Raw genomic sequence first — 25,687 nt, forward strand, 5'->3', positions numbered from 1 at the left:
ACACAGAATCGGAAACAGGCTCCAGGCTCTGAGCCATCAGCCCAGAGCCTGACGCGGGGCTCGAACCGACGGACCGCGAGATCGTGACCTGGCTGAAGTCGGACGCTTAACCGACGGCGCCACCCAGGCGCCCCTGTTCAATTGGTTTTAAGAACATAAACTTTGTTCTGATTTTTTTCTCATATGGGATAATACTAACAATGGCAAATCCCTCATGCTGCTCGTAATGAGCAGAAGAAATCACAAAAACACAAATATGTTATTTTATAAGTAGAGATGTGAATTTCACAGGTGTGAATTTGTCTTGAAAGGTAAGAACCCATTTTCCAGGCAGAGAAAGGGACATTTACTAAGGCATGGAGCTGTGAAAATGGATGGCATGTTGAAAGACTGCAAGGCAGTATATCTGGACCTAAATTTTTGGGAGGGAAGCATTTGATGAGGTTGAAAATATAATCTGGCTTCAGGTTTTCAGTCATTGACTCTCAAAATAGTACATCCATGAATCACTTGAGAATCTTGTTATATATGTGGATTCTCTGTCTCTATCCCACAAAAACCCATTCAGTAAATTTGAAACAAAGGTCAAGGAACTCGCATTTGAACAGTCACACAATTCACCCTCACTGGAATGCTAACATTCCTGATCCACACACAACACTGTTTGACAAATGCTGTATGAAACATTTTTACTTCATGCTATTGGTCTGCAAAGTAGGGCAAACACATTCCAGGGTGCATGCAAGATGATTCAGTTGGGTGCAGGAAGAAGACAATAAATATATATTTGCATTTAAGTTAAGCTTTATTAATAGTTAATATATGAATTGACACAGATGCCTTCACTTTATCTGTACACAGTACAAGGTGAACTGAGGGAAGAAAAAGACCTGACAATGAAGTTCCCATTCCCTCATCCAGCATAATGAAACAGACAACACTTTATAGATACTTTACAAAATGGAAAAGTGGCATAAAGAGATCTCTGAGGGAGGGAAAAAACAAAACAAAACAAAAACACAAAGATAACAGTAATAATGGAACCAAGTGGGAACAAGAAAATGAGAGTTGACCTTCCTCTTAAACCTAAGTTAGCTCTTTGCTAAATAACAAGGTTAGAAATTACTATGAAGTCAGATGATCAGAAGTCTGTGAATGAACAAGAAAGTAATTACTGTTGGAAAAAAATTGTGCTATGGAAAGAACATTTTAAAAATGGTTATTGGAGATATTTATTTTGTGCTTTTGCGTTGAAAACATAAATATACCTATCAAAATGGTCATACCTTCACAATTTCACAATTGCAAATAATTTCCTGACCTATTTAAAAATCTCCAAAACCTTAAAACAAGTTTGTTTTTTTCCCCCTAAATATTTCAAAGTGCTTTAAGTGGGTTTTAGAAAGCTATTTGTCAAAAATACAGAACTTCTGATTAGTTGCAAGAACAAGTGTTGGTCATCTTCCATGAAATCATTTTTCTCATCAGGGATGAGAAATTTAGGGTGCTCACTCTTTACTCCCTGCTCAGCTCAGCCCCCACATCTTTGCTGAAATAGCTTAATATCTGTAGTTACTGATGTGAGATTTTCCAGGTAGTATGTCTTTCCCACTTGAGGAACTCTTACTTACCACTTAACATTTCAAATTCCCACTCTATCACAGAACACAGATCTTTAATTCGTCATTTGTTTGAAGTTCTTAAAAGTTCTAATGTCCCTGTTCCTCAACCGAGGTTACTTGGGAGATATACTCTTTGGATCCTTGCATATCCTCAAGATAAATGGTCTCACTTGGGAAACATTTATTTGTAGTCATTCTTTAAAGCCTGGAGATTGTTTTTCTTTTTTTGTTCCTTTATGAAGTCCTCTCTTTACCCTGAAATTAAAGAATTTGAATTATCTCTTCCTGCATGTCTAATGAGCATCTCAAACTCAACATTCCTCAAAACTCCAGTTTCCCTTAGCTAATACCATCCCCAAATATGACCTTTACATAACCTTTCTTATCAGAGTAAGCAGAAAACTACATCCTTCCAGTTATTTAGGCAAAAACCCAAAACAAAAAAAACCTTTTTGTTGGCTCTATTATCACACATCACACCCAATCCATCTACTTGCAAAATATTTCCAGAATCTGACCATTTGTCACTCCTTCCCAGTAACCACACTGGCCCAAGCCCTAATCATTTATCTAAATTACTGTAATATCCAATGATCTGATCTCCCAGCCTCTGCCTTTACTACCACATAGTCTATTCTCTAAGAGCATTATGCCTCTTAAAACCTAAGGTCACGATGAAGTCACTCTTCTGCTCAAAAACTCTCCAATGCTTCCCCTATGTACCAATGAATAAAAGCTAAGAGCTTTACAGTAGCCTACAAAGTCCTACATAATCTTGTTTCCAGTTCCCACTCTGCACTCACCTCTTAACTGTTCTTGCTGCCTCATCTCTGCCCAAGTGGCCTCCTTGCCAGTCTCTGAGTTGCAGATATGATACTACCTTAGGATTTTTTTTAAAAAATTTAATGTTTATTTATTTAAAAAAAAAATTTTTTTTTTCCAACGTTTATTTATTTTTGGGACAGAGAGCGACAGAGCATGAACGGGGGAGGGGCAGAGAGAGGGAGACACAGAATCGGAAACAGGCTCCAGGCTCTGAGCCATCAGCCCAGAGCCCGACGCGGGGCTCGAACTCACGGACCGCGAGATCGTGACCTGGCTGAAGTCGGACGCTTAACCGACTGCGCCACCCAGGCGCCCCAATGTTTATTTATTTTTGAGAGAGCGAGAGTGTGAGCTCAAGGCGGGAGGGGCAGAGACAGAGGAAAACACAGAATGGGAAGCAGACTCCAGGCTCTGAGCTGTCAGCACAGAGCCCGATGCAGGCTCAAAATCAGGAACCACGAGATCATGACCTGAGCTAAGTCGGACACTTAACCAACTGAGCCACCCAGGTGGACTCACGATCTTAGGACTTTTAAACTTCTTGTTCCTTATTTTCGCCGCAGATATTTACGAGGTTGGCTCCCTCACTTCCTTCAAATCACCTTGCCTCCAACCACCCAATAAAACACTGTATCTTGCCTCTGCCTTATCCCAGCACTGTCTAGTCACTCTACTTCACTTTTTTCTCTATCACTTATTCACATCTGACACATTCATTTTATTATCTACCTCTTCCTATTCAATGAGGGCATGGCTCAAAATTGTTTACCCTGACTTCCAGTGACTAAAATAGTATTATCATTGACATGAAGTAGACCATAAATATTTGAATGAAATGTCTGCCTAAGTGTCCTCCCCCTTCCCTCCATGTTACAGGGAGCCTCTAGAATGAGAGCTCTTTCATACCAGGGAAATTTTCCTCTAGTATCTATGAACTGTTTTCCTAAGTCTGTTTCCTTTCTTTCTTCCTTACGGTTCTTTACTTATTCACATTAAATATCCAAACTTTCCTTCAAGGTGTTTTCATTTTTATTACAATCTTCAGGTCTTTGGGCCTTGCGTTTCTAGAGGTAACTACTACTGCACATATTCCATCCAGGCCTCTAATTTGGTCCTCAGGAGTGGCCATTTCCCTCTTTTTCTACTACATTTAATGCATTGGGTTTTTGTTGTTTTAATTTATAGAAAGTTTATTTCACACTGATTGAACTTCCTCATGTGCTTTCTCAAAATTAAAGCTGTTATCCATCTCCACCAGCAATTCTTTTTCACCACCACCCACTTCTGAATGTCCTATTTTTCTGTAGACTTCTTTACTATTCTCCTTTGTCTACTCATTTGCCCTTTTGCACAAGTCAAACTGTGGGACAGTACGAGTGGCAATAAACCTGTGAGCAATACAAGCAAGCCAGTTATCTCTACTTCTGTGGGCTAAGGATGTATTAACCAGAAAGATGCCAGTACCCATACAAACAGGAACTGAGAGCCTACCACGCAGCAGCTCAGCAGGTACTCTGAAGGTAGTCTTCCTAGTACCACACCTGTGATACATCTAAGCCCACAGATCTTTGGGAGGCACTCACATACTCCGTAGAACCCTGTTTAAGATGTAAGGTGCAACCCAGTTTAAATGTGGGTGGAAAGGTATAAGTAGAGGGTGACAGGATGAAGACACAAGCTAGAGGGAAAACTGTAACAGAGCAATACTCATGACAGCGGGGAAGGCTGTAGGAGAACATATGAATAGACAAGTCCTTGATGGGTGACAGGACATTTAAATCACTGTAATAGGAGGAATGAAAGAAAGGATGCTTATTATATGCATACAAGTTTGTGAGATAAAGTACTAAGAAGTCCATGGCTTCTGTTTCCTCCACCAAAAATAGGTAAGGTCACTTCTGGGTGAAGACAGTGAAGTCAAGTGGGATCATAGCTCGATCATACTTAACAGCTAAAGAATTGGTAGGGGATTGAGAAAAAAGGAAAAGCCATAAAGCCATCAGCCACCAAACAAGAAAATATATACCACTTCATGTTAACAAGGAAACCAAAGAAAGAAAGAGATTCAGGTAAGATTTAGATTAGGCTCAAAATAACATCTAGCCCACCCCAGTATAGGGGGGAAAAAGCTTGCAACATTTTAAGAATTCTCATCCAAAATCTAGAACAAAACAAACTGAGGAAATAAGATGTCCACAGAAAAGTCAATGAAAAACCCTTTCCAATTTCCCATATTTCCAAGTATTCCTTTTTTCCAGCACCCTGAACCCACTATGGGAACCATTCAAGGTGTTCTCCCTTAGTAGTAAGATGCACATACAACTAGGAGAGACCTGTTTGGGCTCATTATGAAACCTCAGAACAGAGCAGTGCTCAGGTCTTCCAACAAAGACTTTTTCCCACTTCCAGTTATTATTGGGCTACAGAAGAGGCAAAGAATACAAGAACTAGCCTGATGTGGGAGCAAATTGGAGAAAATGAGACTCAGAGAAGGTAGAAAGGCTATTATTGTCAAAAAGGAGGATTTACACTTAGTATAGTAAAAGCCCTCATATCTGTCCTAATGGAACAAGTACAGAATTTTATTTAAAAAAGCATGTTAGAGGGGGGCATTGAAATGATGATCCATACCTTTAAAAAAAATCTAAAAAATCTAAATGTACGTTCACTCATCTCTTGATAACAAAGCCAAAGATTTTTGTTTTGAGCATGGATCCTTTAAAGTTCATGCTATCTAGTTAGAATTTTCCTGTTGCTATCAAGCTGAGTCACTAGCCTGTGGCTATCTTCCCTGCCACCTTTATTTCTTGTAGTTCTCAGTTATTTCAACATTCACATGAGTAATCATGGCCTCAGATCTTTGACTCCCCACCTCAAAGAGCCCTTCTTCTAACTCAGTCACTTCCAAGGTTTTGATTTTTCCTCATCAATATCAGATCACATCTGAAATCCTGATTTCACACACCCAATCTTCTCACCTTCTTGTCTTTTAGGCTCACTTTTAGCTTCATTTCACTGAAGGTTTCAGTTCGTGGGTCAGCACCACTTTCATACAATCCACCACTTCCTCTCCATCATTTATCCCTCGAAGAGCTTAGATTCCATGTTCTGGTACTATAATCACCACCTTTGTGAATATCTTCACCTCCCTGGTCTGTTTCTACTTCTATCAAAAGTTAAAAATCTATTTGCTTTTTCTACACCTGGAATCAAGTACCTAAATGCTGCTGGGAAAAAAAAAAAAATCACACCACAGTTTGCCTCGTTTCATTTAAATTTATGACCAATCCCCCAAAAGATACATCACTGCCCAATTCTTACTATGTATTTTTTTCCCCATGGAGTTGTGAGTTCCCATATAATTTCTTCTTTCTCCTCAAATTCCTACATCAACTTGCTTTAATCTACATTAACACCCTCACTTTATTTCATCATCAGTAACCCTTACACTTCCTTTTTTGTACTCAGTGGTGCATTATGAAATAAAAACATGTAAATAAAAATACAAATACTTTAAAACTGCTTTACAGTCAAAATGACCATAAACATTAGTTATGTCATGATTGAATATGCCATGAGCAAGCCCATTTGATCTTCCCCAACCATTACATACACCAACTTGATAAAATTTCAAACTATTCCATTTTAAAGAAAAACACATCATTATTTAACAATTTTAAAAAGAGAAATTGATGCCATTACCATATTTACATTTTTAACATGTTAAACTCCATGAAGGCAAGTTCTGTGAGTATACATTATCATATTTTATCATAGTCACTGCTGTATAACCCAATGTGTTTCCATTTGGATTTTTTTTGGCAAATCAATCACAGCGCAATAAAATATTCAAATGTGATTAACTAAACCTCTGATGTCTTCGGTCTTATGTGGCCTGAGCCCTATTTACATTAGTCATGTAATATAAATCAATATTCTCTAGATGACGGTGAATTATAAACTACAGTTCTATGATAAAGTATCTACAAATAATTATGACAGACTCAACACCATAGCCTTCTCTAGAGCTGCTTTTTTAATGTTTTTTTTTATGGTCACTGAAGGAAATTAAGAGGATGTTTTCCAACTCACTATAAACACTGATCATTAATTAAAAATAAATGGAAACTGTTTTAGAAAATGAGAACAAAAAAAGCTTATTTGGCAATGTGCTCTTATATACTAGCACCTTTGAGCCTTAAAAAATCCAACAGCATTTACAACTCCTGCTGTATCTATTTTAGTTATGTGAATGTTCATCTGCCTAAAAGCAGATGATCAAATGAACAGAAGAGCAGGATAAAATACATATTTAGTAGGCACTTATGAACTGAATGGAAATTAAATTTGAATAGGGCCCATTAAACACTTCATTAAAGGAATTTTGTTGCAAAAGAGTTAAACATTATTACTGGCACCACCAATAATACCATGATGTTGTTAATGATTTGATTATATGCGGAGTGCAGTTTGTTTTCAAACTACAAAATGTTAAAATCCGGGTGCCCAAACTGCTGAAAGATAATAGAATTAAGAGTGTATGCTGGTAAATAACATTCTAACAATAAGGACTTGGTAAGTTGGACAATAACCAAACTAAGCTCATTAGAGCATGTAGCTTGTTACTTTTAGGAAGAATTGTGATTCTCTCCAGTATTTAACACATTAACAGAAGACTGTAAATGTACTTAACTCTTTAGTTTTCAAAGTGAAAACTTCCATTACGTTTATTTTCAAAACAAATACAATGCCTGAAAAATCTCATAAATCCCTTTTTGAAAAGACTGTCATCGTCCATATCCTACACCACAATACAGTTTCTGTATTCTTGGTTGAATGTGTTTTTGGTTGGAAGGAAGAAGACTAGGGCAAAAGTGGGGGTGGGAATATACCCAAAACTTATTTACAAGTTGAAACTTAAAAATCCACTGAAATGGAGTAAGAATGAGTATAACATTTAATCAGGTCACAGGGCCTAAATTTAAGTTCCACTGCATGAGAAATATACAAACTGGGGGGTAAACAATCATTTATAGTGCCTATACCATGTAAATGAACTACATTATATATAAAGCACTATATAACCAAACTTGGAGGTTAAGTAGCTTTTAGCAAACTTAAACTGGATAGAAATGGAATTCAGTAGCAAACAAAACTCTCAGAGAGATACATCACCTACCTAAATTTGACATACCATCACTTCACTTTTTGAATTTTGGCAATAAAATTAATCTCCTTAGATTTACTCATTTAAATGGCATACATTTATATATAACTCTCAAGATCAGTCTAATAAACACTACCTAAAATAATACATATAAGCCCCAAAAGATGAATGACCTGAAAGTATTACTGCATATTATGCATTTACTAAATATAATTTTTATACACCTATTATACATTTCCAATTTTTCCTTGGTTATCATTCCAACATATACAGATAGAAACCATGCTGGCATCACTATACAGCCAAATGTGGCATTGGATAGGCCAGAACATACAGGACATGACATTTCAAAATTCCTAATCCAGTTCTTAAGTCAAATTCAGTGATTTTTACTTTTTTATTTCTAAAGTTAATTTACTATGGTTAGGGTAACCAGTTGACTATCAAATCCAAGTGAATAAAAATTCAGTCAAGTAATATTTAAGGCTCATGTAATCAAATTTATTTTTCATGTTTTAATTTTGGTCAGCTTTTATAATATTTATAAAATACACTGTTGGTCTCAAAAAGTTTTATAAACTAATTAGTTCAACAACTAAGACTCAGATAATTGTTATCTGACAAAGTGGCATTTTATTTCTGGCCACATAATGTGTATCCTATCATCATTTTCTACTGTTAATACCAATAAAATGGAATTGTTATATAGTAAGAAATATGGAAACTAAATACTCCCTCCCCACCCTCCAAAAAAGAACAATGTATCACTTTAACTTTGTTAGGAGTCACAAAAATTTTTATTTTGGAAAAATATTTCCTTCAATGTTTGATAATGAATTTTATTTAAATGAATAATTTACTTTTCTGTGCAGACCAATTAAAAAGGATGCCTCTTTCCTTTCATAAGCAAACTAATTCTGCATGGCAGATAAGAAATTAATCCTTTACGTTCTTCTACCTTAAAAATTATTATGAAATTTTCCTCATTATGAACTAGTTATTTCTGTATGGATTGTTATCATGCTGCTGTTAAAAAAAAAATAAGGATAAGGACACATGGGAAACAAATCATAAACTATAATACTAGTTTATAATGCAATATATTAAACATTGTTTAAATATTAAACAGCAAAATACTCCTATATTAAATAAATAAGACTTGAATTTGTTATGTGGAACTACAGGCCAATACCATCAATAAGGGGGTCAGTCTAGTGCAAAGGGTGGCCACCAAGAGGAAAAGTAAAAGCAGGAAACAAAGAACGAAAGAAGGAAAGCAGGGAGAAGGAAAGAAGGGAGAGAAGGAGGGAGGGCAGAAGGGAGAGAAGGAGGGAGGGCAGAACGGAGAGAAGGAAGGATGGAAGGGAGGGAGGGAGGGAAGGCGGGAGATGAGGAAATACGACATTTAATACTGGGCATTGTTTTCAACAACAAATTAAATCAGTGATTCTCAATCCTTTCTGAACATGAAATTACCTAAACAACTTTTTAAAGATACTGATGATCAGGTCTCAGCACAAATTAAATCAGAATCAGGAATCAGGCAATAAATATTTAAAAGGTCCCCCAAGTGATTCTAACGTGCAGTCAAGGTTGAACAATTAACTGACTGAAACCTACAAGTTTCTTAATGTTACCTGACTCAGAAAGTGTCCTATGAATAAAGAAATGGGAGTTTTCTTTTACCAATGGGACAAGCAAGGGTGTCTCCAGTTAACAGTAACTTATGGTAAGTCAAGGTCATTAATGTATACCTCATTTCCATTAAACATCTATGTGTACCTCTTCATTCCCTGTATTTCTGTATTTTCAAACTCCAAGACCTAGTCAAAGTACTTTTTGTAATAAATCAGTCACACTGAAAAGTTCATTAATTCATGCATATAAATATTTACTGAATGCCTACTATGTGCAAGGCACAGTGATAGGTGCTGCTGTAGGACTTGGGAGTCATGAGATAACGAATAATGACTGGCTGAAAAAAAATTGTTTTGGAATTAATGACTATTACATTAATTACATGGACCTAAATGAGGGACTGAACTGCTGAAAAAAGAAAAAGAAAATTAAGTACATACTAAGGGTTTGATTTTAAAATACATACAGCATAGCATATTTGTACTTTTCCTAATGTTCCTTTACAGTATTTCCAGAAGCCTTTGAATATACATAAGGCAAATTCAAGATAGAAAAATAAACCCTGTTTAAAGTAGATGTTCCCAATTTTAACCACACTCTGTATCAAGTAAATTTCATATATGACATAAGTATAAATACTAAAAATTTTTATAGAAAGGTAGTTCTCGTCCACTTGTAGTAGTCTTAACAAGTAATCTTACATTAAAATAGTACAGATTCTAGTCTTTGACGATTTCATCATGGAGAAAGTTTATACAATACATTAATTCATTTTGAAAACAGTTTATATGATGAGAAAGTCTAAAGTGAACAAATTTGAGTTCTTTTGTTTTCAAGAAGAGAGGTTCACAGAAAGGAAGGGGGTAGAATCTGTTCAAACCTTATAAATATCCTATAATCTAATAATTTAAAATGCTGACTGCTTTTCTTAAGAACATAGTGAATTCCACATGAATAAATACTTTTTTCTATCCACTATTGGTATGGACTTTTGTGATTACTTTAAAAATAAATAAGTGCTTCTCATTCTTATGATAGCATTAAATTTCAAAATGAAGCTAGGTAATGTCAGCATAACATAAGAAGGAGCTAAATGTTTACTAAAAAAATGTTCATCTAAGAGAGATCACTGGGGAAAAAATGGAGAAAAAAATGACACAAGATGAACAATCAGCAACAATCCTAATGGCGAAAACTCTTTAGGGGAGTAGAGGTTCCAGTTGCTTTTAAGTAATAAAAGGTGAAATCAAGACTCAAGGAAAATGCTCATTCATTGTACCTTGGATGCAACACTCTAGAGAAGTAGTAAAATATTTTACTAAGTTAAAATATAGGTTTTATATTTTATACGATATTGAATACGCACATAAAAATACCAGTGTTTTTATCTTGTTTCTGTTCAGACACTTAATTAAGCAAATGTGTTCTTTGGTGTCTGGGAGAGTTATCAATATTTAGGGATAATGGAAGATAAGAACTCCAAGATCAACATGCCTAGAAACAGAAGACTCAAAACCTATACCATACATACAAAGTAAGATTCAAAGGTGAACTTATGAGAAAGATAAGAAAGTTAAAGTTACATTGTAGTAGGACTAATACATTTCTTTCCCCCAAACATACTCTGGCTCCCAAAACAAAAAGTACTACAGCCTATCATGTTTTTAATCTGTCTTCTGAGATTTTTCAAGTGGAAAGATAGCACAGATAGAAATATATCATTCTAAGTTTTAAAATCACCAAAGTCAGTGAGAAAGAAGAATGTACATTCATTCAATGTATTCATTGTAAGTAAAGAAGTCTTGAAAAGGCCGAACAGTTCAACCAAAGCTGAAGAGTTGTTCTTGATTTTTCATTATTCTTTTTTAAATAAAGAATAAGTATAGGTATAGTATACATACAGGTTGACATTCTGATTCATTCAAAATAGTCACATCCCTTTGCTAGTTTTGGAAGTTCCAGAGAATAAAATTTGATACCATTCATAGCATACTATTTTCAATAAAAGGAATTATAGAGCAATGAAAAATCAGAAGATGGCTTAGAGAGCCTTATAACCTCTAAATATACACACATTTATAACCTGCATTTATTTTCTAAAGAAACAAATTTTAAGTAATGCTAATTTAACCAATGGAGAAAAAACTTCTATCAAAATATACAATTTCCGTTACAGACTAGAAGGCTAATATTAAAAAAATAGTTGTAAGCCAAAAAGTTTGCTTATATGGATGACAAGCATCATCCCTTTGAAGCATAAAGCATCAAATAAGGTCTTATAAAAGATGGATCTGTGACCTTCTTCATTTGTAAGTTCTTGATAAATTCATAAAGCTTGAGTCTCAGTCTTTAGGTCAAGGTATATCCATGTTTCTTAATCCAGATCTCCAGAAAATGGGAAACCAAGTAAAATTCAGAATCTCAAGTGGGATTTATGCTTTACCATGTACCTGGAAAATAATATTATAATAGGTTATAATGATTATAGGAATTTTAGAATTTTTAGAAATGTAAAAATAAGTTGACTTTTTTTTTTTAAACTTAAAATTCAAAAGTGAACAGGATGCTTTGTTTTCTAAAAAACTGGAAGCCTGATACTATACTTTGGGAATACAGAATAAGAACTTCTGAAGCCAGAAGAAACACTCCTCTTATTAAATTCTATAATCAGAGCTTCTGGCTAGAATAATAAATGTTTTTCTTTAATATATTATCAATTATAATCACTGGGTTACCTCAGTAACCTCTGACTTTAGAAAACCCTTAATATTCAGAAGAGAATTACACCAAGAAAGTGACAGATTTTAAAGAGCACCATGAGAATAAATTCAGTGGTACTGTGATCATAAGGCTGTTCTTAAATTTTCCAATTACAAAACTGATATTACTGTAAAAGGACTTTAAGAATTCTGTTTATAACAGTAATTAAAATAAATTCAAAACCTGAATTCCTTTCACAGGCTACCCTTAACTCAAATCCAGTCAGAGACCTTTTGATGCTGGCAAAAAACCAAAACAAACAAACAAACAAACAAACAACAAAAAACCCTGCAGGGAATCATATAAATCCAATCCCCTGGGATAGATAGAACACAAGGTTCAAAAAGGTCACACAGATCATTACAGCCAGATCATAAAATCAGGACTAAAATCTAGGTCTTCTGACTCAGAGTTTACTGTTCTTTCTAACAAGCTTATAAGCCCTTTCTCCATCTATTTCTAAAATCAGTACAACAAAGGTATTTATTAATATCTACTAGAGATCAGCATCATACAATGTTCAAAAAAGGAAACTGGGGGATATGTATACAATTTTAAAGAGCTTAAAATCTAACTGAGGAGAAAGGAAAATTACTATAATAAAGCAGAAGTAAATGAATTTTAGGATCAGAATTACCTATCCAATGTTTCCCAGAACCGTAAGAAAACTGGTCTATCCAAATGACGTTTGTGATAGCTGAGTTCTAATACTGTTACATCCCATTTCTGAACGTTTGGATCTAGACGAACTTCATCATATTTGAGATGGAAGGCTTTAACTGTATGGGGGGAAATAATATTTTTAATTCAAACTGCGATCAAAATTATAAAAATATTTTATAAAAGAATAAAAACACCCCAATATAGACATTAAGAAAAACTTTTTTCAAAAGAAAACAAAAACTTTAAAAAAAAAAAACAATCTTTCTTCAACCAGATGAAGCTACATTATAACCAAAGAGACTTTGAAATAGATTCTACTAAGTACTGTGGTATCCTCAAAAACATTCAACAAATACCTACCAAGGGTTGGGTCACTGGGACTGAAATGAGGAATAATGCATATTATGAGGCTAATAAAATGCATATGGTCTTGTGAAGGATAATAATAAGAAAAAAACTATTCAAATACAGTATGATAAAGTTAGGAGTGTACCACAGAAACATAAAAGAGTATCTTACCCAGACCATGGAGTTCAGAAAGTCTTGCGTAGGTAATGATATCTAACGTAAGACCTAAAGGCTGAGTAAGAATTAAGCAAACACAGAAAATGACTTTTGTTTAGCATGAACATGCTCAAAGAGAAAACAGTTTCATCTAGGAACTAAAGAAATTTAATGGAACTGCATCATACAAAGTAATGTAAAGAATGAGCAAAAGGTAAGACCCCAGATTCAGAACAATGCTGGCCTTGTAGGCCATATTAAAGAGTTTGGATTTTCATCTAAGAGATATGGAGAATCACTGCAAAGTGTTTAGCAGCGACTATTGATACAATTTAACAATCTAGAGAAGAAAGAGATTTGCTCAACTAGGGAGAAGGTACGTGCCTGGCAAGAGAAAGATTCAAGAAATAATTAGGGAGAGAGAACGAATGGGACTTGGTAAGAAATGATGAAAAGGGAAAAAGAAAAATTTGGAAAGTTACCTAGAAGGAGATAATTAAATGATATAAAAAGCGAGTCTAGCAAAGATCAAGAAGAGGATTTCAGGCATAAGAACAGTGGTAAAGGGCTCTGAAATGAAAGCAAGCTTGGCACACACCCTATAAACAAGAATAACTTCTTTTTTTTTTTTTTTTAATTTTCTTTTCAACGTTTATTTTTTATTTTTGGGACAGAGAGAGACAGAGCATGAACGGGGGAGGGGCAGAGAGAGAGGGAGACACAGAATCGGAAACAGGCTCCAGGCTCTGAGCCATCAGCCCAGAGCCCGACGCGGGGCTCGAACTCCCGGACCGCGAGATCGTGACCTGGCTGAAGTCGGACGCTTAACCGACTGCGCCACCCAGGCGCCCCAAGAATAACTTCTTCTGTAGACAATGTCCTATACTGTAAAATTTGGCTATGGTAAAAAAAAAATCTGAATTTGTTCCAAATGTGATAGTAAACCACTAGAAAGTGATTAAAGCAAGAAGATGAAATTATCTGATTTTCATTGTTAACAGTTAATTCTAGTGTCGGGTGAATAAAAGACTCTAGCGGGCAAATTCTCCCAGCTGGTGTATCCTACAAAAGGTTAACAAATGGACCATAAAATACTGACTTTGAATCTCTCTCCCTGATCATCCAGTTGAATCTTACTTTTGTATCTGCAATCAGTTTACCATCAGTGAAGCTTCTGTTTTACAGGTACACACGTAAGAGTTAGCTTTTCTCTCCATTAATTTTTTTTTGTATATAAGATATGATTGTTACCATCATCATCATCTAGTATTAGGGGTCTCTAAAGAGAAAAACGATTGACTTCGTTCATTTTTTTGATAGCTATGTTATGGACGGTTTATTCCACATTGCTTGCTAGCCTACTGGCTTTGGATGTTAACAATGAATCGAAGTGTAATTCTTGATGCAAATCCAAAACGAATCATTTGGGCTCACAAACAGAAACACTTAAACATTACTTCTAAACTATTTGCTTTTCCAATTAAAGGTCCCCTCACCAAACACATCATTCATTTTGAGTTTAATTCAATTTAATGAATTAAACTGATTCATTAAAGGGGCTACACATTATAGCTTCAAAAAACCCATTTTCAAAATATTTATATGCGTAAACATTTTTTAATTTAGAAAATTTTTAAATTAAATGAAGTCAACAGTTTCAATACTTCCTATTTTCCTTACTACATGGTTCACTTTTCTAATTTTCTCAGTATGATTTGTTTTAAATCATTCTCTCTCTTTTTTTTTTTTTTGAGAGAGAGAGAGAGAAAGAGAGAGAAGGGAGGCACAGAACCTGATGCAGGGCTCGATCTCACGAACTGTGAGATCATGACCTGAGCTAGAGATCAAGAGTTGGACAGTTAACTGACCAAGCCACCCAAGCGCCCCTACCTTAAATCATTCTTAAAAATATATTATATTTTTAAAAATGATTTACCTAAATCTATAAAAGCATACAGTACTCCACTCCCTACTTTCAATAGATTTAGTTTATACAGTATTTATTCCACCAGAATAGACAACTTTTAAAATTAATGGTGAAACATTAGCGTCTAAAAAGTCTAAGTCACAAATAAGAAAGCATAAGGCTTCTCTCATTATACAAAAATTTTATTGGCATGAAGCTGTGAAGGCAAGCAAACTTACACCAAGACATTATACAAAACATCTTTCTGATTCAGAAAAAGACTTTTAGTTTACAAACCTCAGCAAAAAATAGAACAAATGAAGTTCTTTTATAAGAAAGCCAGTCTTCTAACTGGTAGCACAATGAGTACTGAAGCAAAGTATTTCACACAATTCAGAATTGTTCATTTTTTACAAACCGCATGAATCTTGTCAACATTATTTTACAGGAACAAAGAAGCAAAAGAAATAGACAAAATGCTCTTGAATAATATTTAGTAGGTACAAAGATGGCACATCAGATGACAAAGGGGCAACATAATCTAGAAGATTAATGAAAACTTTTTCTCAATGATAACCAGCAAAAATTTGAAGAAATCATCATTTAAAAATCTTGATCAACAAATACATGTAGCTACCTCAAACATAAAAATATTTAAAAAAAAATTTTTTTTAACGTTTATTTATTTTTGAGACAGAGAGAGACAGAGCATGAACGGGGGAGGGGCAGAGAGAGAGGGAGACACAGAACTGGAAGCAGGCTCCAGGCTCTGAGCCATCAGCCCAGAGCCCGACGCGGGGCTCGAACTCACGGTCTGTGAGATCGTGACCTGAGCTGAAGTCGGACGCTCAACCGACTGAGCCACCCAGGCGCCCCTAAAAATATTTTTAAAAAGCTATATGCAGTTGTAAGCTCAAATTTCTTGTAACGTTTAAAAGATTTTATTTGCCCATTTTATACCAGTCAATACTTAATATCTTCTGAAAAATTTTGGATTTTACTATTATGCAATATGAAGAAAAATAGTACAAGCTTTTACCATGGCCCATGTAGATCCTCCTGTTAAAACCCTCAGTTTTCCGCTATGCTATATAGATGTTACCATTTTCTAAGTGTGTTATGGGGCAAAGGGTGAAAACCTAGAAAAGGCAAGAGTAAAAACAAGGAGATCAACTAAAAGCTAAGAGATAATAATACTAAGTTTCTAGCTTAGGCAAATTACTAAAGAAAACTAAATGAGGAAAAGAAACAGTTTGGGAATGAGGGAGAGAACAAGACGATTCCATATGAAACAAGCTGAGTCTGACATACCAACAGGACCTCACAGAGGAGTTATCTGGTAATTACTGAGATATACAAGCCCAGAATATAAGCTAGAAACCTTAGAATAAGGGGAGGGATATAGATGATAATTGAAAGCTATCAGATCTCCTTGAGAGAGTATCTATACTTAAAGGAAAAGAGAAACAAAATATTAACAGGTAGTTGAAAGCCAGAGGGAAAGTAGCTAGAGTCTGAAAAAAGAGTAATAAGTCTTGGAAAAGAAGGTTTTAAGTCTGATAAGGAGGTCAAAGGGATCTAATATCTGGGTCACTGGTAAGTTTGGTGAGAACAGTTTAGTGGAGAGCTAGAAAGCTGAACAGAGAGGACTGAGAACTGAATAGAAAATGAGTTAGTAGAGACATTTCTTTCAAAATTTCATAAAAGGAAAAAGAAAAGGAGCTTTGAAGTCAGGAGAAAGGGTTTTATTTTATCAGAAGAAAGGGTTTTATTTTAAGAGGGAAGAGGCAAGAGTACTTTCATTTTCTTTTTATTTGAGAGAGAGAGAGAGAGAGAAAGAGAGAACGCACGCACGCACGCACTCACATGGGTGGGGGTGGGGGAGAAAGAGAATATATTCCAAGCAGGTTCCACGTGCAGTGTGGAGCCTAACATGGGGCTTGATTCCACAACCCTGGGATCATGACCTGAGCCAAAATCAAGAGTCGGATTTACTTTCACTGTAAATGCTGACAGAAAGGATTCAGTAAAGAAGGAAGATTAAAAAGAGAATAATTCATGGAAGAAAATCGTAACTTTGTTAAAAAAAAAAAAAGACTCAAGTTATCTAAATTTCAGAAGACTACCAATACGAACGAAACTACTACAACATCATTATATTCTAAATGAAATTTAGACAGCATTTACAAAGGCATAATCATTCTTTTTATTAAAACACTATTCAACAGGCAAGCAAGTAGGTAAAATATTCATGTTCATGGATACTTTACTTTCATTGAAATCCCCATTCTCTATCTTTAACTTTCTATTTATCAACTCTGTAGCTTCAGAAATAACATAAAAAGCTATCATAATATTAGCAATATTAGAATAATTAATTAAAATGAATGAAGGCAGAACAGAATAAATGAGTAAAGCTTTCAAGCTTGGGTAGTTTCTATCTTGGAAGAATGGTGATACCACTAACAAAAACTGAGGCTGCTTTAAAAGAGGCTGGATTTTACAGTAGCACACTCTACGTTCATAATAACTGAAGCTGTTACTTCTAATAAACATACTTGTTTCATTAGAATGGTTTTTTAAAAACAATTTTACTGTGGTTACTAACTTAATTGGGTACTTGAATTAAATAATAATTGGAGTATCTCTACCAGCAAAAAAAACAGACTAATCTACATTTGATATATACTGATATATTAATATACCAAAAGATAGAAGCCACATGAAATCCATTAATTTAACAGGTATCTATTGAATGCTTCCTTTATGCCACGCCCTCTTCTGTGCTGACAATACAAGAGCAAACAAGGCAGAAAAGGCTCCTCCCATTAAGCAACTTGCCATTATAACCAGGAAGACTGAAAATAAAGATATAAAAACAAGATAATACCAAACAGCAGCAAGTACTATCATGAAAATAAAAGGGCTTAATGAGTAACTGGGAGGAGGTAATGGCTTTCCAGGATGGCCAGAGAAGGATTCTCTAAAGGAGAGAATATTTGAATTTAGAGTTGAATGAAAAGAAAAAGTCAATCATGCTACAATCATTCAAGACAGTGGAAACAGCTGGTAAAAATCATATGGCACTTCAAATTACAGCTATACACTACTGTTAGCAAAAGTCAACCCATTTTAAAACTAGTCATCAGTTTTAATAAAAATATATGGACGTGCAAAAATATTAATGCTTTTGAAGTTTAAGGCCTAAAGTAATTCTATTTAACTCAGGGGATAATTCACTTTTAGATATAAGTACACAAAAAATAATAATGTCCAAAAAAAAAAAAAAAGTAGTTCACAGGTGCTTAAAAATTAAAATATATTAATAGGAATCCTTTGATACACACATCGTATATGTACAGCCATAGATGGCTTTCTCTTACATAAAGCAAGAGCATTTCTATATTGGTAAATGTAGGAATATTTAAAGTAAAAGTAAAAATAAAGAGAATCTTACTTTTAGCAAATATGTCAACTGGTGATCCATCAGGCAAAAGCCATGGCCAGCCTTTGAACTGCCATGCAGGACCCTGCACAAAAACTGCTACAACCCGATCCCTATAAATAGAAACGGGGGAGGATTAGAATAGAGAGACAGTATCTCATAGATGAACTTTGGTTACTGTAAATCCTTAGGAAAAGGACTCAATGATTCATGTGATATAGTCTCCTGTCAACACATCTGTGAGGCAAACAAAGTCCATTACCACAACTCTTCATTACGTTACCATTAAAATACATTAATGATTGCTATACGTCTCATGCACTGCACCTGGGTCTTTTAAACATAATTACATACACAATCCTTATATCCAATCTTTTTAACCTTTTAATTTGCCCTTCTCCTAGACTAACAGGCCCACTCTTCCAATGCAATAGGGAACACTGGTGGATGTATTAATTGAAAAAGTTGGTTTTAAAAGGAAATCATTTAATTCAAGTAGATCTTAAATATTTTACATTAATTAAAAACATTATAAATAACTCACCAATCATTTTATGAAGCCCCAAGGCCTTATTTTTGAGTTCTTCTGAGTATTTGGAAAGTAATTTGAGTATAGAAATCATCAGACTTCTTAAAAATTTTTCCAATTGTTTTACAACTGTTTCACTCACCCTAATTTTTTTTTTAATTTTTAAATTTTTTTTATTTTTGTAGGAGAAAGAGACAGAGTGTGAGCAGGGGAGGAGCAGAGAGAAAGGGAGACACAGAGTCCGAAGCAGGATCCAGGCTCTGAGCTGTCAGCACAGAGCCTGACACGGGGCTCAAACTCACAAACCCTGAGATTATGACCTGAGCCGTAGTCGGATGCTCAACCAACTGAGCCACCCAGGCGCCCAGTCTATAAGCGTTTTTCTAAAAACGCAAGTTTTTCTAAAACCTTGTTTTTCCAACTGTTAGACTTTATTTTTCTGAAAAGAACAAATCTTTTTCTAGGCCCTCGTATTTCATTAGTTCACAAAATATTTAATTAAATTGAGAAATTATAATAAGTGTAATAGTCATAAGCAGCTTATGCCTAGAACTAAAGAGGTGGAAACAAAACCATAATAAACAGTAACAGTTAACATTAATAAGACTTATTATGAACATTCACTATGTGCCAGTGCTGTTCTAAGCACCTTACACAGTACCTATGTTAATACACTGAATCTTCCAAAAAATCCAATGAGGTGAGTGCTATTATTACCCTATTTTACAGATGAGGAAACAGAAGGGCATGGACAGTCCATTTGCAGAAGAGAAATGAAAGGAAGAAGAGGAGGAGTGAGAAGAAGAAAGGGAGGGAATGGCTGATCCTGTGCCCCGGTTATGCTACTGTTCCTGGGTGAGGACTGATAAATCATGAGAACAGCCATTTTAGTAGTATTATGGAAATCATTTTAACCTTACAACTCCCTGAAATGGTCTTAGGAATGCCCAGAGGTCCAAGATCACATTTTTAATAACCATTGCATTAGATGAAGACTCTACACATCCAACAAAGAATTAAACCAGGGCTACCTTCTATTCAGATAAAAGATCTACAGCAACAATTCAAGTTACTGTGAAAAACCACAGCTTAAAATTCTAACCTGCTCAAAATCTCTAAGGCTAAAATGAAATCTTAAATTAAAAATCTCCTCCTTTCATGGAATACATGTCCCATACTGCCAAATGATCTTTGGTAATAGAGCTCACTATTAAATGACCTCTTAATTTCATGACCTAGCTTTAGCCATACAATAGTTGAAAGCAGAAGGTACCTCCCAAACTAAAGGAAATTTGCTGGAGAGACATCACCTAGATCCTACTGGGCTTCACAGGGTTAGCATATAAGCAGGATAATATAAATACTACTCTTGGTGAATTCTTGAAAGGATTAACAGAGAAGGAAAGAAGAAAGGTAAGGAAAATATTCCTAAGTTAAGATACCAATGACTAGGGACCTAGCTAATATATACAAGCATTATTCTGTAGCACGGTGAGATGGCACTTGTACACACTGTATTATCATTTTCTGCAAATAACTGCAAACATGTAATACTAATATGGAATAACTTTCTTACAAGTTTTAAACTTGATAACTGACATTCTCATTTTACTTCATATAATACATTTTTAACATACTTATATTCTCAATGCCCTGACTTCCTAATGTGTGAAGACTGGTAAGTACCTCAAAGGTAAATTTCAGTTAATGCATCAATGTGTTGCATTCTCTTACGTCACACAGAGATGCACTCTCAAGACTATTTTTACTCTACCTTATATTAATAAAATGTAAGATAATTCATGTATCTGAGCTAATAGACACTGTTAAAAATACCTTAATATTTTATTAAAGAACATTTTATTTTTTTTAGTTTTATTTTTTTTATTTATTTTTATTTATTTTTTTTATTTTTTAACGTTGATTTATTTTTGAGACAGGGAGAGACAGCACGAATGGGGGAGGGTCAGAGAGAGAGGGAGACACAGAATTTGAAACCGGCTCCAGGCTCTGAGCTGTCAGCACAGAGCCTGATGCGGGGCTTGAACTCACGGACCGCGAGATCATGACCTGAGCCGAAGTCGGATGCTTAACTGACTGAGCCACCCAGGTGCCCCTTAAAGAACATTTTAATGCAATTAAAAGAGCTAAACCAGGGTAGGGTGATCATGTTGTTTGTATTAATAAATTAGTCCTCATAATAAAAGTAACAATTTCTTCACTTATCATTTCTTACTCCAAAATGTGAATTCTCCAAAACAAAAAACTAAAACAATAGGTTCTCAAAACATTAGTCTATTTGGAAGTTTTGTTCTAAAAGCTGATCCAGGGGCGCCTGGGTGGCGCAGTCGGTTAAGCGTCCGACTTCAGCCAGGTCACGATCTCGCCGTCCGTGAGTTCGAGCCCCGCGTCAGGCTCTGGGCTGATGGCTCGGAGCCTGGAGCCTGTTTCCGATTCTGTGTCTCCCTCTCTCTCTGCCCCTCCCCCGTTCATCCTCTATCTCTCTCTGTCCCAAAAATAAATAAACGTTGGGAAAAAAAAAAAAAAAAAAAAAAATTTAAAAGCTGATCCAGAACAAATAAACAGTGTTAAGAATTTTTACTAAATTTTCCAGAAGTCAGTGTTTCTTATAAGTAAAATAATGTTTAGCTATCCAGAATACAAATTTATTTAGGTATTACTAAAACATGGACATTATTAATGACCAAGTTAGACACTAACAATGTCTTCAGGGATAGTTTCTATCTAGAACTCATGACAAAACTTGATACTTTTTAATTATACAAAAAAATTAATGACTACATAAAATAGAAATAATCTTACCAGTCTTGAGGCATAAGTTTAAGCGGCTGGTCTACTACTCTATAAGGAACTGTGACACTAATTGCAGTGCCCCCTGGTTGCATCTGATCTTTTCTTCTCTGTATTAAAGTTTCATTTTCTCGTTGGCAGCCTTGTTTCTTCTTTTCATCTGATGGGACAAATCTTTGAAAAAACAGAGATGAAAAAAGGTCAAATGATTCAGTGGGACACAAATGGGAAAATAAGTTAGAAATTATTTTTAAAATACTGATAGTTTTAAACCAAACCTTTTTTCTTTCTTTTTTTTTTTAAATGAACCTGCTTCTGCATGTACAGATTACAATGTGTAGAGAGTATAATCTTTCTTCCCATGCCAAATACTCACCTCACTTAGTCCCTAAGTTGGCTCACACAGAGACACACACAATTTATGTTCTTTCATCTAGCACTTAGCATTCTCCAAAGTTACATAAAAGACCATACTAATCCTTGGTTTTTCAAATGCTATTAGAAGGATATCCTATTATAAATCAAAAGGTCACTTGAAATAAGATGATGTGGCTTCTTCCTAGCTAGATACACGACTTAGTATATCCAAGAGCTTCACAAAATACCCCTTTTCATGGATTATGACTAAGCAAAATTAGAAAAATGCCATCTAATTTCAGGGTTGCTTTGCAAATTTTTAAGGAGGAAATTAAATAAGTGTATGCTAATTGTCTTAGTAAATACTGCTAGTAATTTAGTAAATTACCAACTCTACCATGTGATTCAATTCTCCACTGTACCATCAACAGATTATCTTCAAATATAACTTAGCAATCTGCAGAGCTGTTGCCACCTCTAGATTGTTGGTGTTCACAAAGCATTTCAAAACAGTCGTTTTTTTTTTTTTAGCTGCATACTCCTAATACAGTCTATTAGCATATTTTATTAAAGTCCTTTGAAAATTTTGAATATCACATGCTGGATTCATCATTAGTAAAACTAGTCTCATACTCATGAAGGTCTTTAGTAGATGGTGACTATGATAAACTAAACTTCATTTCTGAGCTATTTTCATATCCATGTCCAAATCTAATGGAAAAGTTAAGATTTCCATAAATTTAAAAATTTCCTCCAGATAATCATTTTGCTCCCTATGGATTCAGTTTATTTATAAATCAAGCCTACTTAGAAAATGCCAAATATAGGAGCACCTGGGTGGCTCAGGTGGTGACTTCGGCTCAGTTCATGATCTTGTGGTTCATGAGTTAGGGCCCCACATTGGGCTAACCGCTATCAGTGCAGAGCCCGCTTTTGGATCCTCTATCCCCTTCTCTCTGCTCCTTCCCCACTCGAGTGTGTACTCAAAAATAAACATCTTTAAAAAAACAAAAAAGGGGGGCGCCTGGGTGGCGCAGTCGGTTAAGCGTCCGACTTCAGCCAGGTCACGATCTCGCGGTCCGTGAGTTCGAGCCCCGCGTCAGGCTCTGGGCTGATGGCTCAGAGCCTGGAGACTGTTTCCGATTCTGTGTCTCCCTCTCTCTCTGCTCCTCCCCCGTTCATGCTCTGTCTCTCTCTGTCCCAAAAATAAATAAACGTTGAAAAAAAAAATTAAAAAAAAAAAAAAAAAAAACAAAAAAAAAAACAAAAAAGGAAGTGCCAAATACTAACACTCTGAATCATTAAACATGTTAAAATTAATATACATGCACTGTTGGAAACAGTTTTAATATAAAGCTACAACAAAATGTATTAAGTGAACAGTAATACACTGTGCTAAGTTACACAATATACATAGTTGTACAATACACCGTCCCTGCCCTCTTGAAGCTTATGCTCCAGATACAAAGAACAAAGTTGTCTCACTGGCAAGTGAAAGATGCTTTATTTCAATCCTCTCTATCCAGATGGGATTAAAATGTTTACATTTTTAAATATAATACTGAATCTATTTTCTAGCTTTTGAAATTGTAAATGTTATAAAAGTATACAATTACTTATAAACTTTAATAAATTACTATACACACACACACGAGTGATTTATAATATCCAACTTTAATGTCTATTAAACACCTAATTCAACTTCTAAAGCGTAAGGAAGGAGTTACATAGCATTTGCAGGTTCACTTATTTGCTGATGAAAGTTTTATTGAGGTTCAGAGTATTAACATGGTTCTTTAACATCCTACAACTAATGCCCTACAATTTTTACATGCGGTAGTATTTTTAATTTCTGAATATATCTAGGTCTTTCTTTAGGATAGCAGCCTTCTGTAGAGTAAAATGAGTGTATTTCAAAATGCTTTTCAGCTTTGATCTCATGTATTAACACAAGGATAGATCTTCTAACCTACTCTCCTAAACTTAAAGTTAGAATAACAATGCAGACTTTTCCGTCCATGGAATGCGCTGGCAAACTAATTAAGCTCAAGCTATTTTATTTCACTCAGTTCCTGGAATAGGAAATAAAGGTCAAATTCTGCTCAAGGGAGGGGATCTAACATAAGTTCCTTCTTTCATAAAGGTAGGACTCTCAGGGGTTAAGTTCAGTATAATGGTAAACTAGAAATAAACCCACTGCCCACTCTTTTTCCTGTCCCCTAGCTCTTATCAACGCCCTGGCAACTGCAAGGAAAATCAAATCTCCGAATTGTAAATTGGCCCTTGCTTGAATCTAAAGCAGGAATTAACCACCCCGACCACAATAACTAATTGAGAAATAAACACATTATCCAAGCCAGGCCAATGAGACTTAATCCTGGATTTTTGCTGGAATTATTGGAAAACAGGCACTGTCCTTCTACTGTGCTAGATAACCTGGAGTTTTTGATAGTCATCTTCAACCCTGAAGGGGGAGAACCCAAGAGATGGAAAGACCAACCCCTGATGATATCATTTTAGCACTGTGTCAGAAGCCAGGACTGTTCAGTCATGTTGAGCCAAATAAGTTATTTTTTGGTAAAGCTACTACAAATTGGTATTTATCACTTCCAATTTAAAGTGTTCTAACAAATACAACCAGAAATGCACATGTGATATGGTAGATGAATATATGTAATTTGGAGAAATATTATGATGTCCACTGACTCATCCAATATTTGCAATTTATTTATTCTATTTTACATTCCATGAGTGAAGGAGTATGGGTGATAGGACTAAAGTCACTACTATCTAAACTGGTACAGTTCTAGTGAAATAACTATGTTAGTATTGTCAAAGAATAAAATGCAAATAGTTGATATAGCCAAGTTAAGTTCCAAACTGTATGTTATTTTTAAAACAGAGCAAGTTTATGAATATTTCCCAGCAGGTTAAAAATACAGTTTTCCTTTTTCCTAAATAAAAGAAGTTGAAATTTGAAAAGTAGAGAAAAGACAAGAAAAAGCAACAATGTCTGGATGTTAAAAACCCTCAAACTGAAAATTTCATTTAAAGTGATGTAATATTGGCAACGCTCCTAGGTACTTTGCAAACACAAATGTAAACCTTTCCTGGAGTCCCCTCCACCCCTGCCATCCACCCACCTTCAATTTGGAACTCAAAGAATTTCCACAGAAAAAAACTCCAAGGAAAATGAACCATAAATGAGTAAATGAAGACAATCAAAAATATTAAATGTACTAAAAAACTAAACATGCAGGGAAATGAGAGGTATCATGAATGAAACAACAGTCAAAACAGTCAAAAGAAAAGGTAACTAAGGACTTCAAATGCAAATATCAAAGATCAAAGCTTACAAAACAAGCTTGCAAATATGTACAGGAGAAAAATTTATTTTGAAAGAGACCAAAGATTTGAAAAAGAACTAAACAGAACCACTGAAATTGAAAAAGTCCCAAAA

The 25,687-nt window shown here is 35.1% G+C and overlaps 1 protein-coding gene across 3 annotated transcripts in view; it reads right to left on the reverse strand.

Moving 5' to 3' along the window:
• Positions 1 to 786: 786 nt before the first annotated feature.
• The window catches only part of CDC73 (cell division cycle 73), a 136,045-nt gene continuing 111,144 nt past the window's right edge, over positions 787 to 25,687 (reverse strand). The window contains exons 14-18 of one of the 3 annotated variants that reach the window (XR_003966049.1): positions 21,883 to 22,044; positions 18,543 to 18,643; positions 12,650 to 12,791; positions 5,426 to 11,702; positions 787 to 1,877 (exon numbers count right to left, since the gene is read on the reverse strand). Coding sequence is in view for 2 of the 3 variants with exons in the window: in XM_030303182.1 (XP_030159042.1) it covers positions 11,666 to 11,702; positions 12,650 to 12,791; positions 18,543 to 18,643; positions 21,883 to 22,044 (442 nt within the window). In the remaining variant the exon portion in view is untranslated. Of the gene's footprint in view, positions 1,878 to 5,071; positions 11,703 to 12,649; positions 12,792 to 12,874; positions 13,256 to 18,542; positions 18,644 to 21,882; positions 22,045 to 25,687 lie in introns of those variants that run through there. The other 2 variants (XM_030303182.1, XM_030303183.1) reach the window with 2 other exon arrangements.

Source organism: Lynx canadensis, chromosome F1 (assembly GCF_007474595.2).
Source record: "Lynx canadensis isolate LIC74 chromosome F1, mLynCan4.pri.v2, whole genome shotgun sequence".
In the NCBI taxonomy this organism is placed as follows: Eukaryota; Metazoa; Chordata; class Mammalia; order Carnivora; family Felidae; genus Lynx; species Lynx canadensis.